The 17,046-nt window shown below is 37.2% G+C and overlaps 1 protein-coding gene across 1 annotated transcript; it reads right to left on the bottom strand.

Annotated features, from left to right (window-relative positions):
* Positions 1 to 10,874: 10,874 nt before the first annotated feature.
* dnal4a (dynein, axonemal, light chain 4a) lies at positions 10,875 to 16,851 on the bottom strand. The gene is made up of 4 exons (XM_084430061.1): positions 16,773 to 16,851; positions 13,613 to 13,695; positions 12,793 to 12,876; positions 10,875 to 12,592 (listed from the first exon to the last, which is right to left on the bottom strand). Exons 2-4 carry the CDS (start codon positions 13,682 to 13,684, stop codon positions 12,428 to 12,430), a joined length of 321 nt encoding a protein of 106 aa, XP_084286187.1. The 5' UTR covers positions 13,685 to 13,695; positions 16,773 to 16,851; the 3' UTR covers positions 10,875 to 12,427.
* Between the last annotated feature and the right edge of the window lie 195 nt (positions 16,852 to 17,046).

Below are 17,046 nucleotides of genomic sequence, written 5' to 3'. Positions count from 1 at the left end.
CAACGTCCATAATGTCTGTGTGAAAATGAAACGGCACAAATGAGTTTAAAGAAATAAAATGCATTGCTGATAAATAAAACATAAAATAATAGATATATGAAATAATATTAATTTGATTAAGCATAAGTATTTTAAAGTTAGTTTTAATCTTTTAAACATGAGCTGAAGTGAACTTACCTGAGATGAAATGAGGCTGTCTTTTTTCTTCTTTTAAAATTTTTTTTTAACAATATTTTAAATAACCTATTTGATCTTATTCTATTATTTAATAGTTTATTTTTTAATTTGTTAATATTTATGAGTAAATGGCTCAGTGCTGTTTTATTTGTTTTTCAGATGGTCTACACTGAAATATATAGTAAAGCTGTATACTTTCCTCTATTGGATTAAATTAACTTAAAATAAGCAATAAATTGATCAACAAACAGAGATAAAACATTAAATCTTTATATTTTTGATGGTTTACATTTTTTTGCTATTTACTAGCGAGTCAAAGTTAAGTTTTGTTTTTCTCCATAAGTTAGAAAAACGATCAGGGTGTTATGCATGAAAAGCAATGCGAATATACATTCTACCTATTCTAACTAAATTTGTAACAATGAGGTAGGCACGGACGAGGCGGAGAGAAAATCCACATGCAAGCACGACTTTAATAAAACGAACAGGGGAACAGCCACATGGAACAGCCACATGGAACAGCCACATGGAACAGCCACATGGAACAGCCACATTGAACAGCCACATTGAACAGCCACATGGAACAGCCACATGGAACAGCCACATGGAACAGCCACATGGAACAGCCACATGGAACAGCCACATGGAACAGCCACATGGAACAGCCACATGGAACAGCCACATGGAACAGCCACATGGAACAGCCACATGGAACAGCCACATGGAACAGCCACATGGAACAGCCACATCGACCGACAAACAACAACTGAAGCACAGAGGTTTAAATACACAGGCAAACAAGCTAAACAAGATAACAAGGGGGCGTGGTTAATCAGAAACACCTGGGGAGACTAATAAACAAGAAAAACTACAAAGGACTACAAAACATGGCACAGAACAGGAAATAACAAAAGTCCACACAAGACAAGGAGAACACAAGACAGGAATCATGACATAGCCCCCCACTTAAGGAGCGGATTCCAGACGCTCCTCAGGAAAACAGTCCAGGAGGGTGGTGGAGCGGAGGCGGACCCGGGGGGTGGGATGGAGGGCCAGGCCCGTGGAACGGAAGAGGGCCTGGAGACTGCGGTAGGACGGGAGGCCAGGGCGGAGCAGGCAGTGCAGGCGGCAGGGCGGAGCAGGCGGCCTGGGCGGACCAGACAGTTCAGGTTGCCAGAGTGGACCAGACAGTTCGGGTGGCCAGGGCGGCGCGGCCTCCATGGTCCTATCAAGGGACATAAGGTGATATATGAAACAATATTTCAAACAGTTGAGTAAAATATAATATAAGATATATTTCAAATGAAATGATTATAAATAAAATATATAATATAAAAATAAACATCTTACTAAAATTTCTGAACCAATTATTATAGTTTTAGCTAAATTAATATATAAAAAGCACCTTACATTTTTCAGAGAGCCGGAAAAGATCTCCTTACACAGAAATGATCAAACCATGTATGAAATGATTTACAAAAGTACAATAAGTAGAAATATAAATTCTCTTGAATGTTTCTTAGAGAGACAGAGGAGTGTGTTTTTGACAAAATAGTGTGACAGTCCAGCAGTGGGGGTAGAGACCAGCATGTTTATGGGGTTACATTGACATAATGATTTTTTTTACAATAACTGTATATTCTACCATGTACACCTAAATACAACCCTCACAGAAAACTTTCTGCATTTTTTTACATTTTCAAAAAATATAAAAAAATATAATTTATTATTTTTTCACACACAGAAAAAAAAGCCCTGCTCGCATTTGCCACATTTAATGTCAGAGAATGGTGGATTTTTTTTTTTAAGCCAATGCTTTAAATCTGCTGTAAAATAACCCTATGCAACTCGTGCAGTATATTCCAAGCGTTCTGAAGGTAGGGTTTGGTGAGAAACAGACCAAAATGGCAAGTTATTACCTTTATGAAAATTTGCATTGCAGTCCTGTGTGCGAGTGTACAGTCGTCAAAGCCCAAGTTAAGATTAATTGATTGGTTTGAGTACCCTTTTGTCAAGCAAAAGCAATTTATTTTTTACGGCAGGGCAATTCTTCATAGATTTCTACTAATGTCCCCCATTTCTGCAGTTATCGTTCTCCTTAGTTGCATTCACTCATTTTATAAACTCATCCTGAATGTTGAATAATCACTACAACTGAAAACTGTGAGAGAACATCACATAAATTGCGTCATAAATTCATGTTGATTTCAGTTTGAAGTCACCATATGTTGAATAGTGTTCCCTTTAGTTTGGCACTTGGAACTTAATTTGTATCACTATCCCTTCCAACTGATGCAGCGATGCAACAAGAAGTCACAGTTCTACCAGAAAGACCCGGGAGGCGAAATAACATAACAAGTATGCATTTATTAATAGCCAAGCGAGCAAATATTATGATATAAAGTTCTTTGGCATAGGCATAATTTTAGTCTGTTCTTCACACAAAGCTTTCAAATGACTTTAGAGGATGTGAAATAGGCTACAGTGCATAACTCATACAAGAAAGACATATGTATCTGGAACAAAATTTTCAAATTGGGTGAGCTATCCCTTTAAAGTGCAAATACACATTTCTTCTCAGAGAGGAATTAAAACACATAAGAACCAAACCGGAGACATCAGGCACCCTCTCAACATGACCGCATCAAACGGCACTTGACGTCAGAAATCCTGGAATTAAGAAAACATACGCAAATGATCAGATAGCCACATGCAGACCGGCACCAGCCTAAAGACAGACCTCAGCTTATCTCTAAAGATCCTTTACATAACATGCAGCAGTTGTAAAAGAAGAGGCCTGGGAAATCAGCCTTTAAAGCACCGGCCAACTGGCAGGAGCGGATTTGACATGCCTTTATGCCTTCATGCCTTTAGTGTGGAGCGTAGACACAATCCACCACATCATTAATTCAGAGGCAAAGAAGAGGCTGATCCCCAGTTGAAAATCATTTACGTGTGGCTTTTGCGTCTCCACACACACAACTCAACTCCACTTGCACAACAGATGCACATCTACCCTAAAGCGCAAACAAATTACCAAGATGTTACTAATTAATCTAGTGCACTCTAAAAATATGAAAAGGGAAAGTGAGGCTCTATTTGAAATAGACTATTATTACCTATGCAAATTTTCTGTAAGCATGAAATAGCTGAATAACCTACTACATTGATCAAAATGGACAGTATGGCTGTTAGGCCTATATGTTTAGAATGAAGTAGCTTACTTACTGCCCACTATTTAAAAAATAAAATAAAAAAAACTAATTAAAGTTATTGCGGGGGACTTTCTTTTTCCGGGTGGATCATCAAGACTATTGGTCCTCCTAGTTGTCAATCATTCTGGTGATATGTTTACGTAAGGCCGTCGTACGTGCTCGTCCCTAGGTAGTTTTCGCTTTCTGCGCATGCGCACTTTCGGGTGTATGTGTGTGGTGAGCTACGGTTTCAGCCATTCATTGAAGCTCGCCCGTTCTCACCGGGTTTTTTCAAAATGTCTGAGGGTCGCAAGAGAAAAAGTGTCTACGAATTGTATGACAAGAAGAGAAAGGCCTCTGAAGTAAGAAACAAGACCAGAGTGTTTTTTGGAGAATATTTCACACGCTGGCGTGCGCTAAAAGCACAGGCTGGGCTTCCCACTGATGCCTCAGTCGTGAAGTTTCCACTCGACAGGTAAAGTTTGGCATGCTATTTGGAGAAATCCATTTAAAATCACTGCTAGTAAAAGTTAATGTAAGCTATGATTAGCGATGCTAGCCCTGGCACAAGTCACGCACCGCGCAGACACGGTAAACATCTCAATTTGTCTAAAGTAGCCTTATGACCAAATGGTAAAAGGTATCACGCTGAAATGTTCTAAAACCTTGTGTGTTCATTTTTGATAATTCCAATGTGTTCACATAGTATTTATTACACAAATGCAACAAGCTACTTCTCCATTGCAGATCATGTCTCGAGTCCTCACTCAATCGATCAGTATAATAAGTAAATAAAACACGGAAGGGCATTTGACATTTTGTCTTGCATGAATGTTTTTGAGTTACAGTGTTTTTGGGAGAATATTTCACACGCTGGCGTGCGCTAAAAGCACAGGTTGGGCTTCCCACTGATGCCTCAGTTGCGAAGTTTCTACTCGACAGGTAAAGGAAAGTAGCCATGCCAACAGCAACTTGTAAACAGAGCGTGCACGAGGAGAACTAGGCTCGTGCATGCTCTCTCGTGCACACGTTTAATAGGCGTTCCCTCTCGGGAGCAGGTAGAGTGTTGCGCATGTGCATTTTTTCAAAAAGTGGAGAGGGCGGTTCTTTTCTAAAATTCGGGAAAATCCTCCGCTTTACCTTTAATGTTCAGCATAGCATACTAATATTATTACATACTATTTCTAGAGTATATTGTATGTTCAGTGTGCACATTATATGAAGAATACCTGAACGACCTACTATATTTGCCAAAATAGGCATACAACTACATGGTAATAAAATAAAATAAAAGTTAACTGAAATAAGATCAAATATATATATAAAAAAATAGATGTAGATGTTCCTGGGCAAAAAAGAGAAAAAACAGCCCAGCCCAAAAAGCTGAAACACTAAGCTTTTAACTGTCATAAATCATTGGTCAGGAAATTAGCAAAATGTAAGCAAATGCACTTAAAAGTCCATTGCTCAGAAAAACATCAGAAACAGAATGAAGTTTTTGGCAGAATATGGGAAGTTGTGTGTGGAGTGATGAATGAAACACGAGTTGAATGTTGATGCTCCACAGCAATGTCTTCGCAAATCTGCTGAGAAATATAATAATAAATGCATCTCTTCCAGTGAAGTATGGATGAAGAGACTGTGTCATTGTGTGGGGAGTCTTTTTAGCTGCTGTTAGTGTGAGCTACTTGCACTGTGAAAAGTCATTTGATGCTTTGGAGTGCAGGAGAATATTGCAGAATGCTTGCTTCCCACAATTGAAAAGTTGTTATATATCACATGATATGTTTCAACAAGACAATGCTCTTGCCCAAATTGCAAAGACAACCAAGAAGTGTCCATCAGGCTCAGGTTTCGGCCTGTTCAGAGTCCTTTAGTGAATATTGGGTCTCACAAACTCAAACGAACTGGGACATTTTTCAGCTACTCATGAACTGTTTGGAGCCATTAACACTGAGTGGAACAGCAATGACTTTTCTTCATGTAAAAGCCATCCCGTGCTTACTTTATCTACAGTATTTGCAGTATTATTTCCTGACCAGTGATTTGTGATTAAAATGGATAAGACCATTAAAAGACCACAAAATATTTGACCATTTTTGTCTTGGCCCATTTAAAAAAATATATAAAAATTGTACTAAGATAAAATAACTAATTAAAATGTAAATAAAAATGGATAAAACCTATATAGACAATAACAAAAAATAAAATAACAATAACTAATAAAAATAACAAAAAAAAAAAAACTAAAATTTTAACTAAATTTAAAACAAAAACAGGAAAATACAAACTTAAAAACGTATTAAAAATATTTAGAAAATAGTAATATATATTACTAAAATAACACTGCATTAAATACTATATACCACAATGCAATGCACTAGATGTGACCTTTGGTTTCCAGTGTGATAAGCTGGAAACAATATTATTTTAAACATCTCTTTCCTGAATCTGACTGCCAAATGTTAAGATATATTTGCACAAAATTATTTTACACAGTGCATGCAACATGACAACACTGTAGTATACTACTGTTTCACATGTTATAATATACACTGATGAGCCAAAACATTATGACCAGTCACAGGTGAAGCAAATATCATTGATCATCTCTTAACAAGGCCACATATTAAAAGTCTGGTTAAAAGAATTTCCACATTTCTGAGATGATATAATAAATGCAATATAATGCAGCATGACATAATATAATCACAATGATGCCTACTTGTTACATTTTCTTTTTTTAAATAGCAGATGTTCATATTGTGCCATATGCCGGCTTCAGTATGTCAATCCATTGCAAACATTGGCAATGTTGATTGTGAATGTATGCAAATAAATAAGAAAATATGATGCATTTCCAGATTTACCTGTTCTGTAAACACTTTTTTTTTCTTTTTTTTTTTTTGCATATTATTTACCTCAATTCACAAAGCATCATACTTTACAATCCTTTGCAGCATCTTCAAGACAACAGCCTGCTGTTTCACTCATAAATACACAAGAGCATCCTGCCATGTTTATTAATACTGTATGTGTCAAGAGGCAAGATGTCAAACTCAGGGAAGGATTATTAAATATTCATTCCCTTTTCTTCTTTTTTTTTAACTCTTAATTCTTCTCATCTGTCAATACACTTACTCCACCTTTTCAACTTCCACTGCTGGTCTGTTATTTGGAAATCAGAGGGAACTGCTGGAGTCTGTAGGATGGAGGGTGAGGAAGCTTGGAGTGATGCACTATTATAGCAGTCTAATCCCTGTCTGAATAAGCAATTTATGGATGAATGCTCAACGCATGCACACAAATAAAACAGTGTGAGTGACATATTCCCACACGTGAAGGAGGGAACATGTTTGAGACACTCTGCTGGTGAACTCATTCACACTGCCAAGCAATGAATATTTCATTGTGAGTGAGAAAAAAAAAAGATGAGGGATTATAAGAGGAGTCATAACTATCGTCAACGGTTATATAATTAAGCAGTGGCAGACGGGGAGTATGGGAAACCTGTTAAAGTACAGTCATTTTTGCTATTTAATTTGGTGCCACTATAATGGAGCAGAAATTACACACTCAAGCCATAGATTTGTGTGCTGTGGTAAAAATCACATTCATTTTCTCCATAGAGAAATACATTTTTTAATCATTCTATTTAAACCTTTCAAGACATCTGAGGTTATTAATCATAATTTCAACTTCATATTTAATAGCCAAATTCCGGCACTGTGAAAGTCTGAATTAATGATGCAATGAATTGCGTCTGCATTTTAGCTTTATCTACAATTGTTTATGAAAATATATAATACAGGGGTGTCCAGTATCCAGACAGATATGTTGAGGCAAGTTAGAGCTAAACTCCAAGTTTGAACACCCCTGATATAATGCATTATAGCATACATTATGGACACCATTATGCATAATGTGTTAATTAAAGTGTTTAAATCACTATGAAGAAAAGGAATATGAACCCATTCTGTTAAAAATGTGGACATACGACTGCACTCTATAATATCTGTGAAGCCGTGTTATACTGCGAATAAAATCACAGCTATAAAGGCCATTGTTAGGAATAACACACTTCAGCCGTTACTGACAAAAACAATAATTCAACTAAAAACAAAAACCTGCTGTAGCTTGATCATAACTGTGCATGTAAACATACAGGGCATTGACCAATCAGCACCTAGAACTGGAAATGTGTATTGTAAAAAGAAGTATACAGAATGCTGAAAAAAAAGAAAAGAAAAGAAAAAAATCAAAGGGGAAAAAAAGTAATTTGTATTCATCCCTCAAACCCACTCTCATCCCCTCGCTGATGCTGTCCTCACATCCCGTTCCCTTCTTCATTCCTCTTTCAGCACAAACACACACACACACACACACACACACACAGTTATGCAATCAGTGTAATCCCTCTTCTGCTTCATCTGAACATTCATGATCTACAAATCACTGTGATGATCTTCCTCAACTGCTGCTCTGTCTTTCATCAATCACTCATGTCTCTGTTCAATCTACTCTCTCTCTCTCTTCTTTTGCAGGAAGGTTCTGCAGAAAATGACAAATTCATTTCAACTCTTTTCTCTTTCATCTTCACCCTCTTGGGTTTTAGAGAATATATCGTATATGTAATCTCAGGCGTGATGCATTCCTTCTATCTAATGATCTCGTTTCAATCTGATCTTTGGCTCGCATTCCTCTTCCCGTCGAGTCTCTCTGCGGTATGTTCCTGGTCAGCAAAATGTCAGGCAGATCCTGCAGTCCCCCAGAGAGAGCCAAGCTGTTAATGAGGAGTGCGAGCCACAGGCACACAGCAACACCCCGCCAACTGATCTGAGCTCAGTTTTTCTGAAATACAGAGGAGGAGGAGGAGGGGAAGAAAACAGAAAGAGAAGAGACTGGGAGATGCTGTGTTAAGAGAGGATGATGTCTGGACTAGAACTCATCGAGCAACAGATAGAAGGAGCTTGATGAGGTGGACAGAAGAGGACATGGACTTTAGGAGGAGCTTGTAGCCTTTAAACATGAAACAAGTAGAGGATGCTGGATTTAAAACATTTAAACACATTGGAAATCCCGTAAAACTGCAAGTGTCTGACTTCACATAATGCACAGTTGTGAAGTATTAGCTGGTTCACACAGAACGCGCTTTTGCTTTGAAAAACGAGAGATGCGGGCAGTGGAATGGGGGGATACAAGGTCTCGAGACACATTTGTTTACACTTATTTTAACTTGAGCTCTGTGTCATGCGCGAGACGCTGCAAAAGATGGAAGACGCGAGTGGAACGGTCAAACACATCCATCTAGCGCGTTTAGAAAAACAATGGAAAAGTAGCACAGTGGAATGGAAAAACGCATTCTGTGTGAACAGTAAAGACGGCCCCTCAGAGCAGTAATTCTTCAGACATGAGGCAAAATATGTGCCATAACAATACTTCATAGTGATTAAAATGTATATTAAATATGTATCTCTTACAGAAACATTACTGCAATGTAATGATAGGTTTACAACTATTTCAATTTTGTTTTTAAAGTTGACAAGAAACCCGCCAGTAAATTCGTCATCAGAGAGAAGAGATGTCACTGCAAGAGGGAAGTTACTTTGATTAAAGATTACGAGGGCACATAAATGTAATAAAATAATGATATATTGCATAGATAAGTCATTTATAAATACTGCAATATTCTGATTTTTAAAAATGGTCGATTTTGATTTCATGGTGACTTTAACAGACAATATTTATGAAAACATCTAAAATCATGATCATGAGTCAGTCTTCATCCAGAAGATCACACAGGAAAAGACATTTTGTGGGACAAATTAAGCAGAAGACACACCCAAAAATAGGAGAATACCTCTGAACCTCTTATTAATCCAAAACAATTCCTTTCTGATTACCTTAAAATTCTTCAGTTTTCATTTTTGTCCCAGTACTCAAGAATCAGTTAATGGATAATTAACCTCAACTTTATCTCCAAGCCATGATTAAAGCATATTCAAAGGCCTTGTCTGGAGTCTGTCTGGTTGCTGCTATACAGCATGTCAGTGGGACACTAGATACCTTATTCCCAAGTGATGGCGTTCATACGGGGGGAAAAGTAATCTGACTCAGAGAAAGACTCTTAGGTGTCCAGGGTTACCGATGCGTTCAGTAGCTATAGTTCTTAAGCATTTGATGCGGTCAGTATAGCTATAGGTGTCTTATGCAGTCAGAATATTAATATTAGGCATCTGGTTTTCCAATGTGGTCAGAGTAGCTCTTCTTAGGCATCAGGGGTTACCAACATAGTCAGGGTGGAGGTGAAGGGGGACACCTGGTTTAACTTAAGTCAGGTGTGTAGGAGAAACCCACAACTCGCATGTTTTTTTAAATGTTTATTTATCTAAACAGCAATTATTGCACAGTGTTGACAAAAATATTGAAACATTGGATAAAAGATCAGAATAAAGTCATTATAGGTTTTTAGGGGTGACTACTGCATTTAAACACTGCAGGAACTTTAGGATGGAACATTCTGATCAAATCTTGCAGCATTTTACCAAAGCTGAAATCAAAAGCACCATTACTTGCATTATAATAGTTTCTCAGGATGATGTCTGTAACATAATCGCATGCCTCCTCTGTGAGAAAACTTTGGCAGCAAGTTCGTTTTATGTATCAAAAGTGTGAAACAGCAAACAATCAACTTAGAAACGGTCAAAAAATATTCAAATGAAATTTTGTTGTAATAACAACTTTTGACATTTGTGAAATTACGGGCTGTAAAGTAGTACAAAAGAGTATTAATTGTATTATTGCACGACTACAGAAACCTGCAGAAGTCAAGTTAAAAAAAAAAAAATCTGATTCACATTCAAGTATTCATGCTCTACAAATGCTGGTTGCATAAAGAGGGGGAAAGGACAGGGCACAAGATTCCTGGGGTGAGAATGAAAGGATGAAAAAAACAAAAAAAAAACAAACAACAGTGAAAAAGAAAGGGGAGTCTGAAACAGGTGGCCGTGCAGCCCGCTGAGAGAGAGAGAGAGAGAGCGAGAGAGAGAGAGAGAGAGAGAGAGAGAGAGAGAGAGAGAGAGAGAGAGAGAGAGAGAGAGAGAGAGAGAGAGAGAGAATGCATTTTTAAAATGACACATGAAATGGAGTGCAACGACACACATTCTGTTCTGAACAGCCTCACACAGCAAACACACACTCCTACGACAACCTGCCAGACAAATACAACTGAGTATTCTGAGAGACAGAAACGCAGACTGACACCTCATTTGTTACAAAGGACATCAATGTTCAGTCACAAATCCACTGAAACAGATATTGGGATGGAACTACATTAAACAGTATTGCTGCTCACAATACATTTTTACCTCTTTAATGTTACACACACTAATTTTTTTTAATTAATACTTTTATTAATCAGAGGCATAACATTTATCTAAAGTGAGAGTAAAGAAAGGTATAATGTTACAAAGATTTCAATTTCAAATAAAAATTTTTTTTTTTACTTTCTAATTATCAAATAACCCTGAAGAAAAATGCATCACGGTTTCCATAAAAAATATTAAGCAGCAAAACTGTTTTCAACATTGACAATAATAAAAAAAATGTTTCTTGAGCATCAAAATCAGCATATTAGAATTATTTATGAAGGACACTGAAGAATGAAGGAGGGATACTGAAAATTCAGCTTTGCCATCACCGGAATAAATTACATTTTAAAATATATTCAAATAGAAAACGGTTATTTTACACAATATTAGTGTTTTATGTAATAAATGCAACCTTAGTGAACCCCAAACATTTGAAGGGTAATGTATTCCCGAGTGAAATAGGATATTCATCATCAAGAGCAGGACTTGATTGGCGGGTGAGTGTTACATACCAGTTAATCAGCCAGACAAAATAGACTGACAAATAGCTATTTGGCTCTTGGTAAACATTGTTCAACAGCACACACAACCTACGTGTTGTCAACAGAAAAGGAAAGTTGATGATGGATATAAAAGGCAGATTCTGTTTGGAATAACACGCACCACTTAAAGAGTTCAACATGGAAAATGAGTTCGCAACCCAATTACTTCTGTAATACAATGCATTTCTGAATGAAAAATGACATTCAATAAGAAAAAAAGCATAAGGCTGCACTTCATTTTATCCACTGGGAACTGAATGTCCCATGAAAAGTAGCTGTTTCATACCAGGATGTTGACAGGCGGTTGAGAGATTATGAAATATGATGGATTGGTGACATCAGCTGAAAAGGAAAGTCTTTTGTGGAATAATGTGCTATGATGAATTGACCATGATAAGACCAGGAACATGATTTGAGAAAGTAAACGGCACAGGAAGAGGACAAAACGAAAACTATTTCTTGACTAGGTCCTGCAGTCAGTTGCAATAAACTTCTTAAAGGTGCATTGCGCAACATTTCATGTTAAAAATACCCGTTTTTCTAACCCATACATGCTTAAACAATTGCCTGATGGGCTGAATGAGCCCTTCTATGATCACTGCGATTGCCTCTATAATCCTGTACAGTAAAATAAATAAGAGGGATTCGGGTCGGAATCGACTGGGTGTGACGTCATGCGCGTTCACGCTCACCTGGCTATGTCTGGCAGGTTTGTGTATTCGCCGCCATTATCCGCATCAGCGCAGACAACTCAAGCGACTTTTGCAAAAGTAGAAGATGGATTCAAAGAGACCGGCTTCTAGTTCATCCCAAACCCCAACGTAACCGCGTGCACAACTCTGGTTGCAGTTTCGCGTGTCGCCAGAAGGGGGCATAGTTCTGCAAAAACTCAGAGACTTGCGCAATGCACCTTTAAGTTTATTATAAATGCTATAAAAAAAGTTAATTAAACCCCTTACAATCTGTGTGTTAAACTCAAAACTGTAGCCTATACATTAAAAATCAAGACAGAAAAGGAGTCATCTGGAGAAGTGCATAGGAATCTGTATCTTTTTGTCCCCTCATACAAATAGGGCTGCATAGTTAAGACGGGTCCGTGAGTATAAATATCTCATATAGGCGATTGTGTGGGCAGGAAGTGACATCAGGAGCATTTCCAAACGCACACGGCCAGACTTCCCCCGAAGAACATGTAGAGCAGGTTCTTGACTTCATGGGTCACCTCGAACCCAAACCCCTCACCGATCACCACGTGCCACGAACTGCCAAACTTCTTATCCATGGACTCCTTGATCATTTTGGCAGCATTCTGAAAATAGAGCGAAAGAGAGTGAGATGAAAGCATGTAGGCTAGTAGAGCAGTCCAGATGGCCCGACTACGAGTGTGTGAAACGTCCTGACTCAGTACTAGACGGAAACACAGAGCCCAACCCTACCTGTGTGACCTGGGGAGCACATTTATCTGAAAGCCTGTGCTTAATAACACTAACACACACAAACCCGACTGACCTCATTGTTAGAGGCAAATTTCTCGCAGGCTGTGACGCAGAGCTCCATGGTCTCCACGCGCATCTCCTCTGCCATATCCGTGTGCTGTAGACAAAACCAAAAGAACATATTCGGGTCAAGCTCTTACAGGTGCAACGAGATTAATTTCCAGGTCACTACATTATATTTATATATATACGTAAGTACACTTACATTTATATATATATACATATATATATATATATACATATAAGTAATATGAAGTATGCATTGCTGTTCAAAAGTTTTGGGTCAGTACGGTTTATTTTATTTTATTCATCGAGGACACATTAAATGTCAAAAATGTCAACATTCTATTTCAAATAAGTGCTGTTTTTTTCAACTTTCCAGTTTCCACAAAAATATTAAGGAGCTCACTTGTTTTCAACCTTGATAATAATCAGAAATGTTTCTTGAGCATCAAATTATCATACTAGTATGATTTCTGAAGGATCACGTGACACTGAAGACTGGAGTAATGATGGCGAAAATTCAGCTTTGATCACAGGAATAAATTAGATTTGAAAATTTGGTCAAACAGAAATGAGGTGCAGTATGTTGAGTTGACCAAGGCAGTGCAAAATATTAAGATTGTAAAAAGATAGCAAACCAAGTCAAATAAAGAAGCAGTGCAAATATTACCTGCGAGAAAATGCATGATGGATAAAGAGGTTTAACTTTTTTTTTAAGGACGAAAAAGGGAGCAGTTTGAATGATAACCCTAATACAGACAAACACAGACAGACGCATTCATAACTGGTTCTTTCTATCTAGGTCACAGCATCAGTCGAGCTGCACCCACCCTGATGAGCGGAAAGCTATGCAGTCTTTTGTAGTCGGCATCCTCTTTTTTACCATCTCTGGTTTCTGCCATCCTTTTCTTTACTAAAAAGAGAGAAAGAGAGACAGAGGGATTAGTCCTGTCTGATGAAAAGACACAGAACATTAGGTCAAATTTCTCACCCATTAAGTAACAAAAAAGTGTGTGTGTGGGGGTGTGTGTGTGTGTGTGTGTGTGTGTGTGTGTGTGTGTGTGTGTGTGTGTGTGTGTGTGTGTGTGTGTAATAAAGGCCTTCTAAAGCGAAGCGATGAGTTTGTGTAAGAAAGATATTCATATTTAACACGCTACAAAGTAAAAATCTAGCTTCCGGCCAAACGGCCATACGCAGTCTACTTGCGTCTAAAGTTAAACTTACGCAACTTGTGACGTCGGAAGTAGCATAATGCGTCATGGCGTAGTGTAAAAATCAGCACTATGTCGCATTACTCGCATAAGTTGTGCTTTACACTTAAAGGGATACTCCACTTTTTTTGGAAATAGGCTCATTTTACAACTCCCCCAGAGTTAAACAGGGTGAATGGGTGAAGCAGGCGTAATGATATGACGCAGCGCATGCCGCCTGATAATAGGCTACTGAGCTGGGGACTATTATCAGGTGCTGCGTCATATCATTACGCCTGCTTCACCCATGGTACGGCAGCAAAGTTTCTTGATTATTACGCAGGAATGAGAGTATAGTTCCTAGCCATATCAGCCTAGAAAATCGCAACTTTTCATTTTCCGTCGGTCTTAGTACACGATGTAACTACAGAAGAGTCAAGTTTTAAATCGAAACTCTTTGTTCATTTTTTTGAGAGAGATGCTAATGGTCTTGTCCGGTTCAATTCATTATGCTAAGCTATGCTAAAAGTGGTACCGCCAGACCCGGAGATCGGCTGAATGGATTCGAAAACGGTAAAACTCAACTGTTTAACTCTGGGGGAGTTGTAAAATGAGCCTATTTCCAAAAAAAGTAGAGTATCCCTTTAAGTGGAATTCGTATGTTTGTTTGGCCGGAAGCTAGTTATTTTACTTTATAAAGTTTTAAATACCCCCAGAGCACTTTTATCATGGATAGATGCACTTTTATGGATTTCAAAACAGAAACAGCAATTCACTGCCATTATAAAGCTTGGAAGAGCCAGGACGTTTTTTAATATGTATAACTCCAATTGTATTCGTCTGAAAGAAGAATGTCATACACACCTGGGATGACTTGAGGTTGAGTAAAAATCATGGGCTAATTTTCATTTTTGGGTGAACTATCCTATACCTTTAACCAGAGGTCCCCGGCTAAAAATGTTGATTTTGATCACTTTATTTCTGGTGAAAGAAATACATAAATGAAGAAGAAAGCCAAAATATCAAATGTCATGAATGTATATTTACGGAGTAATTAACTTTTTGAGTGACAGGCACGCAAACTTTGAAAAAATATTATTTATGGCACACATATTATACACATATGTATTCTATGCAATTGTGTTGGTAGAAAAAGCGAGATACATTTCTAGTTTCAACATTATTTGTTGTTCAGATATTCCTCTTTAAAAGACAAAAAGTATCAGCTGTATGCAAAGTGACCCACATTTGGTTTTTGATCACTAAAAACGGGGAAGTTTTTACTCATTTACTCATGGAACTGCATTAAGAAGACCTCCATATCTCTGGGACTGAACTGTATAGGGCCTTTAAAATGAAGATACCAAATGAAATGTTTTTTAAAAAACAAAATCCAAAAGGATATTAAGATATCTTTAATAATTCTGGAGTTAGAGGCAAAAAACTTGAGGCAAAAAACACAAGAAGTGCTTTTTCTCATTTTTGAACTTTCACCGTTGGCCTATAATGCAACAAAGATAGCTAAAGTCAATAGATTTTACTAACAGACCTACCAATCTCTAGTAAAAACAAAATAATGATACTGCCATCTTTCTAAAGTCATTTTAACCCCTTGTAATCTGGCTCCAAATCAACAAAATAGTGGATTACTCTGTAAATATACATCCATGACAAAATATTTGCTTCCATCACCATTTATGTTGGTCTTTCTTCAGAATTTTTTTTATTTATTTATTTACGGTTTTGAACATTTGAACATGGAAAGTTTCTGAAATTTGGTTGATTTGACATGGAATGACCCCATTGCAGTTTCACTGAAACAATGTGTCAAAATATCTTAAAAACTATTATCCTGAAAGTAGTGTGACATGATTAACTTCATCTAAAACTTAAAAATATAAAACAATTTTAAAACAACTTTTTTTCTAACTGTATAACAGATAACTATTATTGTGCATGTGCATAGTTTCCATGACCTCATGACATGGAATATTTGTACATTTATAGCTTCATTTGTCAAACCACAAATCATTTAAAACACAATATTAAGGCAAATTTAAAGTAGACCTATTCTCTATTCTATTAGGGTTATAGCTATTTTGTCCATGGGAAATTAACTGAATGGTTGTAGTTTGCTATTGCTGTGGTGTCATGTGAGTGACAGGTTGTCTCGCCCTCGCGCCAGTAAACATGTCGTCAGATTTATTATAAATAATACTGCAATATTTAATAAAAAAAAATGAATAACGCGTAAACTGTCATTATCACGTGTTTTTATGTAACGTGAACATAAATTACTGTAAAGGCATTTTGCATGCATTGCACAAATACCTTCACACTACAAAACAGTCAACAGACAATTATAATTCAGTTAAAGATTTTGACAGATAAACAATCTGTTGTTTAAAACGAATTATTAGAGAGAACGGTGACAGTGCCAAGACAGCTTGCAAACTGAACTTACAAACTGAACCAGTGTCTTACTAAATTAACACCAAGTTGTCGTACCAGTTCAAGTAAAATAAAATAAAAATAGCCAGTGCAAAATTACATATGTACAGTCTTTAATGCATTATAATGTAAAAGTAAAAGAAAATTATATAAACAAACACGTGTCGAGTAACTTAACGTTAAGCGTTTGTTTTTAGCATCTCTGAGCTAATTTTAGCTTGCTAGCTCGACACCATCACTTAAAAAGCTACGACTGATAAATGATTGAAAACAATTAAGAAATATAAGCATGTAAATCATTTAAAGCTCTGAAATAGGTCATTTATATCACCACAGTTCAATAACGTACCGTTCTGTCGCGCTGTATACAGACACTAGTTTCCTCCACTGGTGTTGTCATGGATACACACCGGCCTTGGCAACCTCCGACCCACGTGACCTGTTTATTTCCGCCTCCGTCCACTGAATCTTTCTTTCTTTCTTTCTTTCTTTCTTTTTCTTTCTTTCTTTCTTTCTTTCTTTCTTTCTTTCTTTCTTTCTTTCTTTCTTTCTTTCTTTCTTTCTTTCTTTCTTTCTTTCTTTCTTTCTTTCTGCCATATGATTTTTGGACAGTAGGCTACCAT

The sequence above is a fragment of the Rutilus rutilus genome (genome assembly GCF_951802725.1).
Source record: "Rutilus rutilus genome assembly, chromosome: 1".
Lineage (NCBI taxonomy): Eukaryota > Metazoa > Chordata > Actinopteri > Cypriniformes > Leuciscidae > Rutilus > Rutilus rutilus.
This window is presented reverse-complemented; position numbering and strand designations above follow the sequence as displayed.

Coding starts and splice junctions, on each gene's coding strand:
- dnal4a (XM_084430061.1), bottom strand. CDS start 13,684: ATGGCAGAAACCAGAGATGGTAAAAAAGAGGATGCCGACTACAAAAGA. Junction 12,877..13,612: donor ATAGCTTTCCGCTCATCAGG/GTGGGTGCAGCT, acceptor TTTTGTCTACAG/CACACGGATATGGCAGAGGA. Junction 12,593..12,792: donor AATTTGCCTCTAACAATGAG/GTCAGTCGGGTT, acceptor CTCTATTTTCAG/AATGCTGCCAAAATGATCAA.